Consider the following 19,860-nt stretch of genomic DNA (forward strand, 5'->3'; position numbering starts at 1 on the left):
GAACCGAGCCACTGGGCGCGCGTGGGCGGGGAAGGCGCGAGGACAGCGTGTCCCCGGGCGCCGTGGGTGTGGCCTGGGTGTGAGTTCGCGGAACCAGGAGCTGGGTCCTCTGCGTTGCGGAGGCCGAGCCCCCCCGGGTGTGAGCCAGCGCGTGCGCACACTTGGTGGTCCTGATGGGCAGCATCACCGCCTCTCCTCCGGGAGCCGGCTGGTGTTACGTGTCAAGAACTGTGTACCCAGGTTGTGTGGGTGGACGTTGGAGGAGAAGGAGGGCAGGGGTGCGCACACACGCGTGCGCGCGCGCGCGCGCGCGCACACACACACACACACACACACACACCCCTACGCCCCAGGGCTTGGTTCCCAGGCTCCCATGGCAGGAGGTAGGAGGGAGGGATGTCCCAGAGGGAGGGTCCCAGAGTAACTTTTCTACGGAAAATATGTCGGTCTGGCCCCCAGCCCAGGCCTGAGTCATCAGGCTCCCGATGCATTGAGTCATGGCCTCCACCTCCGCCCCTGAGAGCTTGGAGGGGACCCCCTCCCCCCAGCCCCTGCGCCGTGAAGTCCCGCCCAGGGCCCTCCTTCCCCGGGGGGTTTGGGCGGAGAGCGATCTCTGCCCTCATCCCATCTCTAGACAGCCAGACTCGCACTGGGAAAGAAGCCTTGGCTTTATTTGCACTGTGGGAACGCTATTACGTTCACAGTCCCCTCCGGGGCACGGGGTGAGGGGTGATGGGCGTGGAAATCCCAGCGAGCTCCCTGGAGGGGGCGTCATCCCCATCTATTTCGCTCTTCGCCCCATCTTTTTCAGTGGGGTCCCCCACCAGGGTCAAGCACTAATTAATATGTGGTGAAGGCAGGTAAAGATGTGTGTAGTGGGGGGTGAGAGTTCCTTCTAGGGGAGGGGAGGGAGGGCTGTAGCACCAAGAACCCCTCCCCCCACGACGTCCCTGAAAAGGGGACTAAAATGACATCCTGGGGCTTTCTTATCTGGCAGGAGCTCCACTTAAACATGGACGGTGGGCGGAGAGGCCGTGCCCCCAGCCGTCTGAAATGCAGACCATCAGTTGTGGGGAGCCTGGGCTGCGGGGGGCGGGTAGCAGGCCAGGCTTTCAGTCCAGAGCAGGTGAGCTGTGGAGGACAGGAGTGTGCGCGGGTCTGGGAGCAGCAGGCGTGGAGGGGGCTTTTCGTCCACGGAGGATCCTTAGTCAAGAAAGGGGCGTGGCCGGAACTGGGGGGAGGGGCTGAGAGGGGTCCCCGCGGAGGAAGTAGGAGGTTGCATCTCCCTGCTCTGAGCCCCCGTGGTCCCTCGGCCTGAGGACCCGATGGGATGGAGGGGCTTTGCCCCGATGGGCAAGAGGAAGAGGGGCGGTGGGGCCCCTGTGTTAGTCATTTCAACCAGGAGGCGGTTCACTTACGGGGATCGGCGAGGGGTCTCGCTCAGATCCAGGGATCAGGCTGGTTGGCGCTGGGTGTGTGTCTGAGTGTGAGTGACCCTGGGATGTGCCCTCTCCTGAGAATGTCAGCTCCATGAGAGCAGCAGATAAATGTGTCTGCTTTACTCCCCAGTGTCTAGAAGGAGCCCTGAACATAGAAGGTGCTCAATAAATACGTGAATGAATGAGGCACGGATGGGTGCTTCTGTGTGTTAAGTGTGGAATGATGTGCTAAGTGTAACGTGAGGGTAGAGGTGTAAAGGGTGGGCAGAGAAGCCTTGCCCCTCCTCTGGTCCCCACTGTCTGACAGTGGGGAGTGGGGGCAGTGGGACCCCCATCCTTACAGCTGGGAGAGTGGGCAGGCAGCGCGCTTGTGGGCCGGGGGTGGAGATGTGTGTGCAGCCATCCGGAGCTGGGGAGCCACAGCGGGGCAAGAGGGAGGAACGGGCAGGCAAGGGTGGGGCGGGGGCTGGCTCACTCAGCCGAGCCTTTGTGGCGCCGCTTGGAAGGTGGCACCAGGCGGCGGGGCAGGTTGGTCGGCAGCCCGTGGCCCTCAAGCTTGGCCTCGATGAGGTGGCTGGCCAGGGCGAACTCCTCGTCGTCCAGCATGCCATCGCGGTCGACATCGCTCAGCTTCCAGATGCGGCCCAGCACAGAGTTGGGGAGCTTGGTACCCACCATCCAGGTCTTGGCCTTGGTGCCGCTCAGCTTGCCGTCGGCCGGCGCCAGGTTGTAGAAGATCTCATCATACTTGGACTTGTCCTTGGTCACCACCCACTCGGCGTCGTCATCCGAGCCCTCCTCGCCGTCCTCCAGGGCCTCATCGGGCCCCCGCTCCACGAAGGGACCCATGTGGGTGCCCTCGAAAGCACCCCCCTGCACACCCACATCCGTGCTCTCCAGCTCCTCCTGCCGGAGCAGGGGCATGAGCTTGGCGATGTCGTGGGTCAGCATCTCATCCAGGGCCTCCAGCAGCTTCGGCTTCAACGAGTGGAACTTGGTGAAGTCGTGAGCCATCAGCAGCTCCTGGTTGCAGGGAGAGGGGGGATACAGACAAGTCAGGAGGCACCATCCCCAGGCCCCCCAGCCCCGTGCTGGCTCCAGGACACTTGGGCAGCTCTTGATGGAGACGGGCAGAAGTATCTGATTATGGGGGATCACCCCAATTCACCTGGGTACCCACCACTCAGAAGAGACTTGGCAGTAAGGTCCCACCGCCCCGTGACTCACTGGGCGAGAGGGAGAACAGGGACCTCTGACTCAGAGCAGCAGCTGTCCGCCAGCCAGTGGAGGAGGATTTCAACATGGTGACATGAGCTTTACCAGAGCACAGCCCTCAGCCCTGCCCACCCGCTATGGCACCCCAGCCACCCAGCCAGCACCCCCGACCATCATGCAAGTTAAGAAAATGCAATTCCTGCCACCCTGCTGGCTCTGTTACCCCACCACACAGAAAGGGTTAAGCAGCTTGCTCCCTATTTGGTGGTTAGGTTTGGGATGGACAAGTCATCAGGAGATCCTGGGACCGCCCCCCCCCCACCCCAGAATCCTGGCCCTAGGCAAGAAGTCATCTGGTGCAAGAGCTGAGCCGCTGCTGGGCGGAGTCTGTGGTCACCCTGCTTCTCACATGCACTGTTGCCAAGTCAGTTGCACCAGGAGAGTCGCTGCAAAGACTGATCCACATTCTGGCGCCAGGCTAAATTTCCAGAGCCAAGCCATAAAGACCATAAGAGACCATAAAGAGACAGGGGTGTGGGGGCTTCCCTGGTAGGGTTCAGTGGTAAAGAATCTGTCTACTAATGCCGGAGTCACGGGTGTGATCCCTGATCTGAGATGATCCCGCATGCCTCGGAGCACCTAAGCCTGAGTGCGGCACTGTTGAGCCTGTGCTCTAGAGCCCAAGAGCCGCAACTACTGAACCCATGTGCAGCAACTACTGAAGCCAACATGCCGTGGAGCCTGTGCTCCGAAACAAGCCACCACAGCGAGAAGCCCACGCACCACAACCAGAGTAATCCCCACTCACCACCACTAGAGAATAGCCTGAGCAGCAACGAAGACCCAGCCTGGCCCGAAAAAAAAAAATCATAATGACAAAAAACTGACAGGGGTGTGATGGTTGTGAATGAGGAGGACTCCAAGGCCAGACTGCTCAGGTTCCAGCCCAGCTGTAACTTGGGAGCTGTGCATCCTCAGGAAAGTGACTTGACCTCCCTGGTTTCCCTGTCAGTTTTCAGATTTGTAAAACAGGTTGAGAACTAGCACTCCCCTCATTGGGAGGTGGCAAAGGCTAAATGAATTCCTCTGGATCAAGTGCTTAGTAAACATCAGTGTAATCTTCACGGCTGCTCTTTATCGAGTCCAGCAGCTCTCAGCCAGGGATGGTGGTATCCCCCAGGAGACAGTGGGCAATATCTGGAGATGTTTCTGACTGTCGTAATTCGGGAGTACTGCTGACATCTAGCAAGTAGAGCCCAGGGATGCTGTTAAACCCAGGGGGCTGCAATGCACAAGACAGCCCCCTACAATGAAGAATTATCTAGTCCTAAATGTCAGTAGCTCAGAGGTTGAGAAACCTTGATCCAGCCCTAACTCAGTGCCAGATACTGTCCTGAGGAAGTCACAAACACCAGCCAATTCAGCATCCAGGGTAGATACAATCAGGATGATGCCCATTTTCCAGTTGAAGAAACTGAGGCTCAGGAAGGGTGACTTGCACAGGTTCACGGAGCTAGTCAGTGGCCAAGAGGAATTTCACTGTACTATAATTCCTCAGTCTTGGAGTAGAAACATGGCAGACCCAAAGGTCACAGGCTTTGAGTATCACCCCAACACAGCCTCAAAGCAAAGCCTGGGCCCAAGGGGCTAGTCCTCGCCTCCGTGCCTGAGCTTGGACCTCTGTCCCCACATCCACTGGTTGCTCCTGCCCCTGCTCACCTCCAGCGGCTCTTCATTCACCCCAGGCTGCCACACCCAGACCCAGGGCTTTCCGCATCACCAGCTAATCCTAGGCCTGAACAGGGGAGAGCCTTCAGTGATCCCCCAATATCCATCTTCCCTTCCTCCTCACTATAGAATCCCCCAATGTTACCTGGGCACCTAGAGGAAAAACTACACTTCCCAGCTTCCTTTACAGCACTGTGGCCATGTGACTATGCTCTGGCCAACCAGAAGTCAACACCAGTTGTGCTTGCAACTCTAGAAAAACCCTGTTCAATATAGTAGCCACATGTGGTTATTTAAATTAAAACCTAGAAGTTCAGGTTTAATGTGGCTAGTGCCCACTACATTGGACAGCAAAGCACAGAACATTTCCATCATCATAGAAAGTAGTATTGGACGGCACTATTCTAAAAATTGTTCTTAGAGAGATTGTACCATTAGCTCCCCCCTCCCCCACGTCTTACCGGTTGGAATGCAGACACAATGGCTGGAGTTTCCACAGCCATTTTGTACCATGAGGGGTTCTTGGGCCTGGAGGCCAGGCATGGAGGAGAATGGGCCAGGCATGGACAGACAACTGGGTCCCTGATTCTGTAAAGCCCCAAACCAGCCCTGGACCATCTTCCAAGATATTTATGAAGGAGAAAAATAAACTTCTATCCTAATTAAGCCACTATTACTTTGGGTTTTCTCTTCACTCCCTTATCCTAACTCACACAACCATACTCTCACGGAACCATTCGTGGGAGGTACTTTCAGGAACCTGCCATCCGTCCCTCTAGTTTTCGAAGCCCCATCCTGAGCCTACGAAAGCTGACCTTCCCATCACCCCTTGTCCCTCCCACCTGGGCGTCCACCCACCTGCATCTTCTGGCAGTCTGGGAAGTCACCGGGAGATATGTGATGCTCCAACTGAATCTTGGCGAAGATGACAGGCAGCTTGAGGATCAGCTGCTTCTTCTTGTTCTCCTTCCCAAACACGGAGGGCATCTCCTTCTTCAGGTAGCTGATAATGTAGGCGTGAACCTGGAGGGAGTAGAGTTCTCGCCTGAGCCTGCCTCTGTCACCCGGGGTGGGGAGCTCCTTAAAACATGGGTTGGCTGGAGTTTCCGATTCACCAGGTCCAGCGTGGGGCCTGAGAGTGTGAATTTCTAACAGTTACAGGTGAGCTGCTGCTGCCGTGAGTACAGGGGCTCGCCCCTCTCTTCTAGGTCATCTCAGCCCCTCCCGTGGCTTCAGTATCCCTCCACGTCCACTGCCAAGTCTACATACCAGCCTCGGCCTCTCCCTGGAGCTCAACTCAGAGCCGACTGCCTTGTCAACATTCCTGGACAGCTCCATCTCTGGACGCCCGCGGTGGAATTCAGGCCCCGCCCCCGCCGCGTCACCCTCAGCTGTGCCCATCTCTGGAGGCAAATGGCACCCCCCCCACCTCTGCCTGCCCAATGGAGCCCAGAGATCTGGAAATTACTCCTGATTTGATCCTCCCTCCTCATTGGTCACATCCATTTCATCAAAACTCCTAAATCTCTCTTACACTTTCCCATTTCTCTCCACTGCACCATCTCTTGCCTGGTGGGGGACAGACTTGTCACCCCACTGGACTCCTGGCTCACCCTCTGGCCCCTTCAATCCTTTCCCCATGAAGCAGCAGCTGGAGTCTTTTGTTTTTTTTTTAGGAACAAGTGCCAGACCATGAGACACTGCTCCCAAGTCTCAATTTGCTTCTTATCCAAGTGCAAAATTCCTCCCACAGCCGCCAAGGCCTTATGGCAGCAATTCTCCAAGTGTGGTCCAGGGAATCCCCAGGGGGTCCCCAAGACTCTTTTAGGGGTTTGCACACTCAAAACTACTTTCACGAGAATGCTGAGGTGCTATGCGTCTTTTTGACCTTCATTTCCTGAGTGAATCGTACAATTGGTAAAGGCTAAAAGATCCTGCAACTAACTGAATGTAGAAACAGATGTTCGATTCCAGATGTCGCCTTTGAAGCCAGACATTAAAGAGATTTGCAAACATGTAAAACAGGGCCAAGGCCTTATGGCAGCAATTCTCCAAGTGTGGTCCAGGGAATCCCCAGGGGGTCCCCAAGACTCTTTTAGGGGTTTGCACACTCAAAACTACTTTCACGAGAATGCTGAGGTGCTATGCGTCTTTTTGACCTTCATTTCCTGAGTGAATCGTGCAATTGGTAAAGGCTAAAAGATCCTGCAACTAACTGAATGTAGAAACAGATGTTCGAATCCAGATGTCGCCTTTGAAGCCAGACATTAAAGAGATTTGCAAACATGTAAAACAGGGCCACTGTCCTCTCTAAATTGTTTTTTTGGGGGGTTTTGGAAAACAGTTAATTTTCATAAAACATCTGTTGTGTGTTAGCGGGCTTAGTCGCTCAGTCATGTCCGACTCTGTGACCCCATGGGCTGTAGCCCACCAGGCTCCTCTCTGTCCATGGGATTCTCCAGGCAAGAATACTGGAGTGGATTAAAAAAAAAAAATACTGGAGTGGGTTGCCATTTCCTTCTACAGGGGATTTTCCTGACCCAGAGATCAAACCCAGGTCTCCTGCATTGCAGGCAGATTCTTTATCATCTGAGCCACCAGGGGAGCCCAAAACATCAGTTACTTAGGTTAACAGGCAGTAGGTTTTTCTTGCTATTTTAAATGATTTAATAAGACTATCAATATCTGTTAATATACACTGGCATGATCAATAATGTATTGATAACATTTATAATAAATTGTTATCTACTATTAAGTATGTAAGTATTTTTTGGGAATTCCCCAGTGGCCCAGTGGTTAGGACTCCACACTTTCACTGCCAAGGGCTCAGGTTCAATCCCTGGTTGGGGAAGTAAGATCCTACAAGCCTCATGGTGAGGCCAATGTAAGTATTGTTGGTTAATTAATATTATGAGAGAAAGTGAAACGTTTTCTCAGTTTTAACTTTTTCTTTTTTGGGCTGCACCACGAGGCTTGTGGGATCTTAGTTTCCTGACCAGGGAGTGAACTCAGGCCATGGCGGTGAAAGCACCAAGTGTTAACCTCTGAACCACCAGCGAATTCCCTCAGTTTCCTAATATGGTTAATATAGAAAGCTCTAATCTGTGTATATACAAACTCTTTGGGGTCTTCAGTAATATTTAAGAGTGTAATGAGGTCCTGAAAGGGAAAGGTTTGAGAAGCACTGCTCTGCATGCCTTGCCCCCTGCCCCATCTGCTCCAGCTTCCTCAACTGCCTTTTTTTTTTTTTTTTTTTTTCATTTTTATATCAGCCTGCAAAACTCTTTCCTACATCAAGGACTTTGCACATGCTACCCTCTGCCTGGAATTCTGCCCTGGTCTTCCAACAACTGAGTCCTTCAGTTTCCTTTTTCTTTTTTTGGCCGCACCAGGCTACATGTGGATCTTAGTTCTTAGTTCCCCAACCAGGGATTGAGCTTGTGCCCCCTGCGCTGGAAGGCAGAGGCTTAACAGCCGGGGCACCAGGGAAATCCCACCTTTCAGCTTCCTTCTGATGTCACCTCCTCCCAGAGACCATCCTGTGGGAAAGCAGGTGCCCCAAGCACCACCATCCAATTTCTTTCAATCTTTACTTTCATTGTTTCACTCACAGCACTTATCCCAGTCCATCATCATTTACTTATTCTGTCTCCTTCCATCAGAACGTGTGCTCCAGGAGGGCTGGGACCTTCTCTGTTTCCTCTGTCCCCAGCGTTGGCACAGTGTGCAGAGAAAAGACTCAAGAAATATTTGTGAAGTAAACCAGTGAACCTGAGAACCTCTGAGCCACAAACTCGTATGTTATCAAAAAGTAAACCAGGAGAGGAAACCAGCATTCACATGTCCTGTTTTTAAATGTGCTGTGCTTAGTCGCTCAGTCGTGTCTGACTCTGAGACCCCATGGACTACAGCCCACCAGGCTCCTCCGTCCATGCGGATTCACCAGGCAAGAATACTGGAGTGGGTTGCCATGCTCTCCTCCAGGGGATCTTCCCAACCCAGGGATGGAACCCAGGTCTCCCACATTGCAGGCAGATTCTTTGCATCTGAGCCACCAAGGAAGCCCTATTTTTAAATAGGAAGCTCAATAATTAAATGGATATGCTTAAGTAAAAATAGAATGTATCTGGAAAAAGAAGAAACTATTCTTGGGGGTTGTCTGCAAGAAAGAGAACCTGAGGGCTGTTGGGGTCAGGGGTGGGAGGGGGCACCTTTGACAGTACATGAGTGCTTTCCCATGAGATGGTCTTAAATGTTCAATTAAAAACACTCGCTAAAAATTCCTTTTAGTGAGTCATAGGCTTAGAACGCTAAACATTCTGGTGGCACCTTGGCTGGCTTTGAATCCTCATATCCTTTCATCTCCACCATCCTGTCTCCTCCAGGGCTCCATATTCAAGCATGTCCCGGTTTCAGGGCCTTTGCACTTGTTGTTTCCTCTGCCTGGGTATAGTCTCTCCCAGATCTCCACTCTGTCCACCCTTCCCCCTCCTTTAGTTCTCTGCTCGAGAATCACCTCCTCCAGGAGACCCTCCCTGATGACCTTAGTCCCTTAAACAGCCCACCAGCCTCTCCTCTGCTTCATGTTTCTTCATAATCCTTATCACATTCAGTGTATTAGAGCTGAATTTAATACTCACTCCCCCATTAAAAAGCAATTCTACAAGAAAAGAAACTATCTGCTTTTGTTTCCTGCGGCATCTCCAGCGTTTAGAACAGAACAGGAGCACACTGTCGGCCCTCGATCACAATCTGTGGAATGAAAGCTACTGAGCTGCCTCAGCTCTGTAGGAAGGCTCAGGGCATCCTGGCCTCTTTAGAACCAGAACCTCCCAAGACCCTGCCCATCAAGGGTCTTGACCTGTGCTCAAGCATCACACAGCCCATGGAAATCGCCCCTTCTAACAGCAGCTGTCGCTTCAAACAAAGGGCAGAGCCAGAGGGCTCACCCACATCCTAGATCGTTACAGACAGGGAAACTGAGGCATAGAGGGGTAGTTACCAAGAGTGAGGAGAGGCCTTGTACTATTGGGGGAAAGCAGGTAGGGAGGTGAATGGTGTGGGCTGTTGTTTGATGGCTGGACCAGGTGTGGCAGAATCACACGTCGGGGATGAGCGGGTGACACAGGGCAGGAAAAGGCACCGAGGCTTGGTCACAGCAGACCCCGTATTTTCAGTAGCACGGGGGAGCCACAGAGGAGCTGCAGGAGCAAGGGGGAGGCGTGGTCTGCAGGTCTGAGGCGGCCAATCAGGGCAGGGGTGTGGCCAGCCCGGTGGGTGGGGCCTGCGAGAGCGGGCCAATGGGGAGAGGGGGCGGAGCCTAAGGGCCGCTCTTCTGCAACCCAGAAGACGGGAGGAGGGAGGGCGCTAATGGCTTTTCCAGAGAGGAAGCGGGGGAAGGTGCCAGGAAGAGATAAGGTGGGTGGGCGGGCTGAGCCGGGGCGCGGGTCCGGGACTCCGGGGTTTGTCTGGGTTTCCGGAGCCGCCTCCTGCATGGTGGGGGCACCAGGTGTCCGGCCCCACCCCGCCCCTCGCTCCCACGGACTTGGAGTTCTAGCTCCCGCTGCTGTCGGCTTCCCCGAGGGGCCTGCGGACCGGCGTCCGTGGGGGAAGCGGGTGAACCAGGGGGAGACCGAGGAAGGGAAAAGATGAAGAGAGGAGAGAAAGAGAAAAGAGAATGAGGGAAAAAAGAATAAGAGAAGAAAAAAAAAAACAGAAAGAGGTAGAAATGAAGAGATCTAGAGAGAGAGACAGACAGAGACAGTCCAGGGCCTGGGCAGAGGAGAGAAAGGTGTTTTCTGGAGGCTTCAGGAGCTGACCACACTGGGCCGCTCCCTCCTAAGGAGGATTCCTGGGGTGGGGGTTGGGGGCTCTGACTCACCCCCTCTGCTGCTCCTTAAACCAACACCTCAGGCTCCTCCACCCCCATAACCTTCCAGGCCTCCTTGCCTGCTCGGCTTCCTGCCCCACCTCCAGCCTGGCTGGCAGCCTCCCCTGCGAATGTTCCATTCGGCCTCCAAAAACGCTCTTAAATCAGTGCTCCCCTCCCCTTCCCCGAGGCTATGTCCTGATCCAGGCTCCTCCTTGTTCCTTGGTCCCCCAGCCTCCTCCCTAGTCTGGGAACCCAGTCTTACTGCCCTTGGATCCACCTTCCAGAAGGCAGCGAGGGTCTGATCCTGTTCCTCCCCTGCCCTGAGTCCTTCCGTGGCTCCCCAGTGCCCTTGGGACAAAGCACAGGCTCCAGACCACAGTCCGGGGTGATCTGACTCTCACCCACCCCACCCCACCCCCACCCCCCAGATGCCATTACTCCCACCATCTACACTGGCTTCCACACTGGCATTCCCCCACTTCCTCGAACTTGCCATGTTCTCATCGCCAGTCCATGCACTTGCTGGTCCCATTTTCTAGAATCCTTTCCCCTCCTCATCCTCATAATCCTCCAGTTTGCAGCTCAGATGCTCTCTCCTCCAAGAAGTTCTCCAGGGCTTTCCCCTGGGCTCCCCAGTTCGCAGCCCTGACCATGCCAGATGGTCACTCTGGGAATGAAACGGTCTTCTCCCCTGGACTGACGTGGTCAGAGCTCCCTTCCCAGTACCACCTGGCAGAGGGCCAGGCACAACAGGAGAACTTTCTCAGATTAGAGAACTAACTCACTGGAGAGCTGATGCCAGATCAGGGACCAGCAGCCAAGCAGAGGAGGATCAGAGAAAAGGCAAGAGCGGCCGCTGCCTCCCCACCCCCCATCACTGCTCACCCGCACCAGCCGGGCTCTCTTCACCAGGTCATTGAGCTTGCGCAGCGCCGCGTGGCGCGGCAGGCCCTGGATGTCCCGGAAAAGGTCTTGTTCCTCCAGCTCGAAGAGGCGCCGGTTGTCCGGTACCAGCAGGGGCTGGGACCAGAAGGAGCCGATATAGACGCGCAGCACCTCGGGCGTGCCCACCACCTTGCCCAGCGCCCACATGAGCGCCCCGTAGACACGCATCAACTGCTGCGTCTCCACCATGTCGGCCTTGTTGAGCACCACACGGATCTTGTCCTCGTGGCCTCGCAGGGCGCCAATGGCCTCCGAGAACTCATCCGAGATCTCCAGCTTGTGAGCATCGAAGAGCAGTATGATGAGGTCCACGCGCTCCGCGAACCAGCGCAGAACAGCCGGGAAGTCGTAGCCTGCAAGAGAGGGGTGGTATGAGGCGTGTGCCTGCGTGCTCGCTTCAGTCGTGTCTGACTCTGCGACCCCATGGACTGTAGCCCCCTAGGCTCCTCTGTCCAATGGGATTCTCCAGGCACGAATACTGGAGGGGGTTGCCAGACCCTCCTCCAGGGGATCTTCCCCACCCAGGGGTCCAACCATCTCTGGTGTCTCCTGCACTGCAGGCGGATTTTTTACCACTCAGTCACAGGGGCTCCAGTCCCCCAAAGCAGAGGTCAGCCCCCAGCCTTCAGCCATTGGGACACATTCATTGCTTTTGGCTCAAACTGGACTGTACAGATGTTCAGGTTGTTAACCACTGAAAATTTTGTCTGTGGGAAATAGCACCAGGCCCTCAGCCTCCGGAATTTCGCCATCACTCTGGCCCTCTAGCCATCCAACTACGGAGGACAATCACCCCCTCACCTTTCCATTCATTCTTTGGGCAAATATTAGCAGCTTGCATCGGTCCCCTTATTAAAACACTGAAATGTTTCCTAATAAACTCCCTATGCTTCTATGGACCTTTGAGTCCCCCAAATGCCACCGTCAACCCCAACTCCTCCCCAGGATGTGTCAGATCGCCCTACCATCCAGCAACTGAAGATTTTATATGGGCCCTTATTAGAGTCTTGCCATAGCAGATGTTAAATATTATAAATTTATTACCAATAAATTACCAAAAATCTCCTGTGTGCTGGGCCCTGTCCTGGACACTGGGGATCCCACAGAGAACACACAAAGTCCTTGCCTTTGTAGGGCACCTATCCCACCAACAGCTGGCTCCTGGGCCCATTCATTCATTCCTTTCACCATTCATTTTTTCGTTCACTCATTCATTCTGCAGCAAGCGATGCTTGGGAGAGCAGATAGGAGCCATTGAGACCCCCTGACTTGGCAGTCGGGGAAGGCCTGGGTTTGAATCCCGACTCTGCTTCTATCGCTAGGTGACCTTAAGGAAGCAAGTAACCTCTTTGAACCTCTGTTTCCTCTTTGGTAAAATTAAAATAATCATAAAACCTACCTCCTAGGACTGTGTGAAGATGGAAAGAATACACATGAGCTAAGCTATATGAAGAGCTTAAAGAGTGCCTGGCTCTGAACTATACACTTACAAGGAGTGAGCTTTAGGCATGTAAATTATACAATAAAACTTTTAAAAAACAAAACAAAAACACAACAAGGACTTCCCAGGTGGTCCAGTGGCTGAGAATCTACCTTGCAGAGCAGGGGACACAGGTTCGATCCCTGGTGGGGAACTAAGGTCCCACATGCTGTGCAACAGCTTAGCCCACTCAGCGCAGCTACTGAGCCCACACGCTCTGGGGCCCACATGCTGCAACTAAGACACGATGCAACCAAATGAATAAACATTAAAAACTAACCAGAAAACCCCACAGAGTTAGGCACACGGCGAGCAATCCACAAAAGTTCCTCACGGTGCCTGCGAGACACTGCGGCGGAGCCACTTAGGAGCGGCCCTCAGAGCAGCCTGCTCTCTGCTGGGCACACAGGGTGGCTCAGATAGCCTCATTTCTGTCCTCACTGGGCTTACTGTCCAGAGTGGCCAGTCTGGGATGGGAAAATCCAGGGAGCCGCAGGAGCCCAGAGACGGGTGCCTGACCACCCAGCCTGGGTGGTCAGGGAGGGCTTCCCGGAGGAGGAAACATTGAGTGGTGATCTGGGGGGCGAGGAGTTAACTGGTGGGACAGAGAGCCATGGCTGATTCACCAGAAGTCACCTCATGCCCTCCCCGATTCAACTCACTGAATCTTCAAAACAACTCCAGGGGACAGGTACACTTATGACCCCTATTTTCCAAAAGGGGAAACTGAGGAACAGAGTGGTTAAGGAGTCCACTGGTTAATTTGCTCCAGACACAGAAGCACAGAGCCGCAGCCCCAGGGGCCTCCATGCTCTGCTGGGGAGCTGATGCCAGACCCATCCTGCCTGGGCGCAAGCAGGTTTCTATAGCCACAGGGGACTGGATGGGACGGGAGGGGGTGGGGGACGCTGTTTTGTGGGGAGGGACGGCCAGGTCAACAGAGGGACCAAAGCTAGGGCCCCTCCTCTGTCCGCAATGTCACACACACACACACACGTCCAGATTTGGAAAGTGTGTCTCATGCAGGGAGGGAGGGACGGAGGTTGAGTCAGCATGGGAATGGGAGACGTGGCAGGCAGACACCCCAGGTGCACAATGACAGCCTCACAGACGAAAAGCAGTCATCACAGGACCTTCCGTAGCACCTCCTTCGGGCCACATACTGCTCTAAGTGCCTCACACAGTTTGACTCTTTTTTTTGGCCTCGCCACTTGGCATGCAGGCTACAGGATCTTAGCCTCCTGTTGGGGTTGAACCCACACTCCTGCAATGGAAGCATGGAGTCCTAACCACTGGACCACTGGGGAAGTCAACGAGGCATGTCATGAGACTATCATGTTCCCATTTTACAGGTGAGAAAACTAAGGCACGGGGAGGTTAAGTGGTTCGGCCGAGGTCTCACAGCTTAGAAGGAGCAGAGGCCAGATTTGAACCCTGCCAGAAGGCTCCCCTCTGCTACAGTCACACACCTGTGCATTCACAGATATTCTACAGAAGCTATGTGTTCCAGCAGTGCACACACACATGCACATACACACGTGCACTCAGGAGCAAGCATACACCTGGACACCATCCGAGTCACACGCTACAAGATGCAGACCCTCACACACACCCTCGCCAGCAATCTGGAACCTACATAGATATCCAAGGTCACACAATGGCAAAGATGTGAGACCCACACAACGTAACAGAGAGAGAGGAGCAGGCATGCAATGCGCCTGTACACAGCTGCACACCCACCAAACAAAGGACACAATGATATACAGTTACACAACAGATACACTCATGCACACACACATACTCTCACTTGTACACACAAGGGCACAACTGTATACAGAGATGCGGTTCTACCCAATCTAACAAAATCATCTCGGTCCTACAGGGCCACACACAGGTACAACGCAAAAAGGCACAGCGCTGACACCTCAGAGTCACACCCACAGTTACACGGATGCAGTCCGCCAGGCTCCTCTGTTCACGGGAGCCTCCAGGCAAGAATACTGGAGTAGATTGCTGCTTTCTCCTCCAGGGGATCTTCCCCACCCAGGGATCGAACCTGCATCTCCTGCATTGGCAGGCAGGTTCCTTACCACTGAGCCGCCTGGGAATCCCACACACCTTCCCAGACACACACTAAATGATCCACAAAGTCACAGAAAAGTTCCCCTGCACAACACACCAACCACACGTTTCACAATACATCTACCTACAGAGACACGGTCAGTCACAGTCACACACAATTCCACAAGCGCTGCCCCGCCCCCCAGGCCCCTGGAGCTGCCCAAAGTCACACCGAGCCTCCCACACGGGCACAGACGCTCATACACACACTCACCCTCGAGACAGACAGACAGACACACTCTCCTCCTCCTCTACTCCCGCAGCCACAGAAAGAGACCCCCGTTCTCTCCCCCACTTCCTTTGGGCCTCCATCTGGCATCCCCGCCAGGACTCGAAGTGGCCCCCCTCCGACTCTCCCGAGGGACCCCCCCTGCCCCGCCCCCTGCCTCCCCGATGGGCTGGCAGCTCACCTCCCCACCCCCATGTCCTATGCAGCTGTCTCCTGCCTCTCTCCCGGGGGACAGGCGCCTGCTGGGCAGCCGCCAGGGACACCGGTAACCCTCCGCGCCCTCGCCGGAGCGAGGCCCAGCCTCCCTGCCTCCTCGCCGAGGCCTCCCGGTCCCCTCTGCCCCACACTGCAGCCTCCTTTGCCCCAGTTTCTGGCCTCCGAGGCCTCGCGGGGCAGGGGTGGAAGGGGCTAGAAATGAGGGGGGTGCGGCGCGCAGACCGAGCCAGGCGGGGCAAGGGTGGGGGCCGGGCTCACCCGGAGGCCCCGCTGGAATCCACCCCTCCCCCCACCGCTCTCCCCGCACAGCTGTTTATAAATTCCTGGCCGCCCTTGGCCCCTGCCCAGACTCCCCGTCCCGGGCCCTCCTCAGCCCCATCCGTGGCCCAGAGGTGGAGCCAGGCGCTGACAGCGGCCCAGGGCCTCCCCGCCGGGCTCTGCCTTCTCGCTGGGTCTCCCATCTCTCCGGATCCTCTCTCTGGATTCCGGCCTCGCCCTCTGAATCTCTGTCCACCTTTGAGTCTCCCTCTCTTTCATTCTCTGTCCCCCTCCCCCATCCTTTGGACCCGCCCAGACATGCAGCCGCAGCGGGTTCACACGTGTTCATCCACACGCCTCCCCCACCCTTCAGCGCACGCCAGCTCGGAGGAGTCACAGCCTTCCACCAGCTCCCTTCTGCTACGCAGCCAGCTCAGGGCCGGCCCACACAGTCCTAGCAGCGACCCTGGGCCCTCCTCCCTCAGACCTAGGGGTCCAGCCTCACTCACCACGGCTCACTCTCTGCTTGGCCCCCGACAGGATCCCCGGGGTGTCGATGATGCTAATGCTCTCCAGGACCTGATTGGGGAGCTGGGCGCACATGAACCTGGGGCAGAGGGAAGATCAGGGGTCAATGCAAGGACTGGTAGGAGGAGGGGACACATGAGAAGGGAACCCAGGACTTGCACGGAGGAGAATCAGGTTCGGAGAGGGGAAGAATCTAGAAAGAGAAAAGGAAGATCAGGACAGAGAATAAGGACTCTAAAAAGAAAAAAAAAAATCAGAGCTGATGTTAATTGAGCACGTACTTTGTGCGGGGTGCTGTTCTAAGCACTTTGTACGTTTTCCTTCATCTAGTCCCCACAACAGGCCTATGGAGGGAGGACTATGGTTATCCCCATTTTCCAGATGAGAATAAGAAACAGAGAGGTTAAGCTGCTTGCCCAAAGTCATCCAGCTAGACAGCCAGACAGGAGTCGAACTCAGGCGTCACTGGCTTAACTGCTCCCCAAGAGAAGGCAAGAAGAGGAAGGCTCTAGTAGAGAGAAGGGGATTAGGACTGAAAAGCAGAAAGACACTGGCAGGGATGGGACAAAGATGGGGCCCAGGGAGAGGAAGACACCCTCCGGGCTGCTGGCTGCACACCTGTTGAGGAAGGTGTTCCCAAAGGGGTTGAGTTTACGGAAGGGCTTGTCCGGGTCAACCACCAGGGCGTTGCCAGGCACGGTGCCCTCCGTATCACCATGCATGACAGCCACGAAGCAGTCGGTGGTGGGCTCCGGCCCCACCCGGGAGCCAGGCACCTCCTGCTCCAGCAGGTACTGGATGAAGCTGGTCTTGCCCGTGCTATACTGGCCGGCCACCAGCACCATGGGCTTGCCGTCGAAGTCAGCATCCTCCAGGGCCGGAGAATGGAAGGTCCCGAAGCGGTAGTGCTCCTCCAAAGGCAGCAGCTTTTCGCGGTACAGCTCCTTGAGGGCCGAGGTCACTGTGCGGATGGCCTCCGGCTGCTGGCCCCGAGCCCCGCCCCGCTTCAGCCAGCTGAACATGGTGGCTGCACACTGCCCGCTGAGCTCGCTGATGGAGATGCACAGCGCGAGGGCTACCTGTGGGAGGAGAGGATGTTGATGGGGGACTGCCTGGAGGAGGAGGTGGAGAAGAAAGGGAGCCAGAAGGTAGAATCGATGGAGAAGGGTGGTGGGATGAGGTGGGGGGTGCGGAGAGCTTCTGAGAGCACTGAGGGTGGATGGCAGGTGTTGACGGCTGAAGGAGGAAGAAGGTGATTATTCCAGCTGGAGGAAGAGAAAGAGAGTTAACAATGGCATGCTGGAAGAAGCGAGATTGGTGGTGGAAGCCCAAGAGATAAACAAGGGGAAGGATGCAGAAGCTGATCTGAAGAAAAGGATTCCTTTGTCTTTTTCTTTCTCCATCCCCACCCCTTCCATTATTTTGCAGTTTTCACTGAAATCGCACCATGTGTCAAGAGGTATGGATCCAAAAATAGACCAGAGACCAGTCCCCACACACTCAGAGCCTCCATTTGGAGAGAACCGAGGCACCGAGCAGTCAACGAGGCCTGGGAAAAACTGGGTGGTGGACTTGTAGGCACCAGAGGGGGACAGGGTGAACCAATCACAGGATTAGGAAAGCTCTGGCTGGGCTGACTTTCTTTTCTTTCCACATTTATTATTCATTTGGCTGTACCATGTCTTAGTTGTGTCCTGTGGAATCTTTTCCCCATACATACTCTCCAGGCCAGAATACTGGAGTGGGTAGCTGTTCCCTTCTCCAGGAGATCTTCCCATCCCAGGGATTGAACCCAGGTCTCCTGCATTGCAGGCAGATTCTTTACCAGCTGAGCCACAGGGGAAGCCCCCTGGACTGACTTCTGAGCTGCTCCCTGAAGAGTGACAAGGGCATTTAGGCAGAGAGGATGGTGGGTTTCAGGACCTGGAACTGTAAAAATGGATGGACAGAGTGGCTGAGCATGTGGTCACAAGGATGAGAAATGAGTCTCAATACTGCCTGGATTCCCCCCAGATCATGATGTTATCGTTCACAAGAATAATAACATTTGTGATCACTGCATGCCAGACACTGATTTAACGCATTTAATCTTCACAACAGCCTTGTAAGGTAAGCTATTATTACCTCCACTTTTCTGATAAGGAAATAGAGGTTCAGGAAGATAGTATAACTTCCCTGAGGTCACTTTGTTAGCAAGTGCTTCAAGCTGGGACTCCAGGTAACCTGACCTCAGAGCCAACACTCCTATCACAGATCTAAGGAGTTAGGGAGAGAACAGATTACCAACCCAGCAGCAATCAGCACCCCCAGCACCTAGACTGTATTCTCTACATCTCCTTACTAGCCTTTCATTCACTGTAGGATCCGTAGTGATGTCCCCCTTCCCCCTTTCATTCTTGATTATCATTCGTGTCTTTGCTTTCTTTCTTTTTTCCCCCTTGATCAGTCTAAGTGGATGCTGATAATTTTACTGATCTTTGTACAGAACCGACTTTTGGTCAGTTTGGAGTCTCTAGATACCATTTTCCACTAAAAGAGAAACTGAGGCTTCTGGGAGAAATGGCTAATTCCGGGGCTGAGGCCGGGAAAGAACAAGTGAGTCTGGGTCAGATAGTGGGGAAATGCTCAAACCAGGATGGGGCATGTCACAGTCTCGACAGGACTCCCACTGGCCAAAGATGGGACAATTTGAGCACCAAAAAGAACTGCACATCCAATATGTTAAAATCCATAAAATCATAACCATGCTTTAAAAAAAAAAAAAAAAAGAGTGCGCGTGTGGGAGGGGGAGAATTCAGGGAGGGTGTGCCAGAAAGGTGAAGGAGAGGCTGCAGCCAAGACCTGGGACGTCGGCAGAGGGAGGGGGCCCTGGGCGGTGTCCTACACGGGGAGGGACCTGGGGGCATCTTAGTGAGGACGCTTTGGGGTGGGTGGACAGGCAGTGGGGTTGGTGAGGTAGGAGCGGAGCTTTTGGGGTGGGAGGAGGAGTAGAACAGAAGTGTATGAATGCGGTGGAGTGAGCCCGCAAGGACGGACGCGCGAAGGGAGGAGGAGAATGGGGAACACAGTTACAGATTGAAGGGGCTGGTGGGGGTGGGGGGCAGTGAGGGAGATAGGTTTCTGGAGCAGCTGGGGAGAACTGAGACCCCTGCACACTGCCTGGGGTGGAGACTGAGGGTCTTTGGCGAGCAGGGGAATGATCCAGAGGCAGGGCAGGCTCGAGGGCTCCGCGGGCGGAGGCTGGGAGGCGACAGCCTCGGTTGGGGGTCACTCACCGAGGGGGCGCGCAGACTGCAGGACCGGGAAGGGAGAGCTGGGCGGGGGTCCCGCGGGGATCGGAGGCGCCCGCGGAGCGGCCTGTGCTCGCGGTCCCGTCCGGAGCAGTCTGAGCCGGGTGGGGCCCAGAACGGGGAGGAGGGACGGGAGGGGCGGGGGGGGGGGGGGCGGGCGGGACGAGGCACCCCCCCATCCCCAAACCGGGCGCCCGGCCTCTGGCGCCCCCTGGTGGGGACAGGCAGGGTGCCTTTGCGAAATGGGTGCGCGCGCGGGTTTCCCGTCCTGCATTCAAACTCCACCCCCGTCTCCCCCTGACATGGGAACAGCAATAATAAAACAGTAACACCATCACCGAGAATAATTTTAAGTAATCATAATAATTTTTTCAACGGAAACGAGTGCAGGAAAACTCCTCTGTTCACAACCCTCCATGGTTCTTTCACTCAAAGCAGAAGCCAAAGCCCTCGGTGTGGCCCAGAAGACCCTGAGAGATCTGCAGGCTCCCTGCGTCCTCTCCTCCCTCTCTCTCCCCCTCGATCACTCAGCTCCGGCC

At 55.1% G+C, this 19,860-nt stretch overlaps 1 protein-coding gene across 1 annotated transcript; it reads right to left on the minus strand.

Moving 5' to 3' along the window:
- Nucleotides 1–650: 650 nt before the first annotated feature.
- Nucleotides 651–19,423, minus strand: EHD2 (EH domain containing 2). The gene is made up of 6 exons (XM_070450629.1): nucleotides 19,307–19,423; nucleotides 16,650–17,110; nucleotides 16,013–16,110; nucleotides 11,140–11,552; nucleotides 5,241–5,405; nucleotides 651–2,462 (listed from the first exon to the last, which is right to left on the minus strand). The coding sequence occupies exons 2-6, from the start codon at nucleotides 17,051–17,053 to the stop codon at nucleotides 1,911–1,913; spliced, it is 1,632 nt and encodes a 543-aa protein (XP_070306730.1). The 5' UTR covers nucleotides 17,054–17,110; nucleotides 19,307–19,423; the 3' UTR covers nucleotides 651–1,910.
- Between the last annotated feature and the right edge of the window lie 437 nt (nucleotides 19,424–19,860).

This window comes from Odocoileus virginianus, chromosome 20, assembly GCF_023699985.2.
Source record: "Odocoileus virginianus isolate 20LAN1187 ecotype Illinois chromosome 20, Ovbor_1.2, whole genome shotgun sequence".
NCBI classification, from domain to species: Eukaryota; Metazoa; Chordata; class Mammalia; order Artiodactyla; family Cervidae; genus Odocoileus; species Odocoileus virginianus.

Bases quoted from the DNA above. Each gene is read 5' to 3' on its own strand.
- EHD2 (XM_070450629.1), bottom strand. From the start codon at position 17,053: ATGTTCAGCTGGCTGAAGCGGGGCGGGGCTCGGGGCCAGCAGCCGGAG. The intron at 11,553-16,012 runs GTGAGTGAGGCT...CCTCTCTTGCAG, and splicing joins CAAGCAGAGAGTGAGCCGTG to GCTACGACTTCCCGGCTGTT. The intron at 5,406-11,139 runs GTGAGCAGTGAT...TACTCCCTCCAG, and splicing joins AGAGAGCCCGGCTGGTGCGG to GTTCACGCCTACATTATCAG.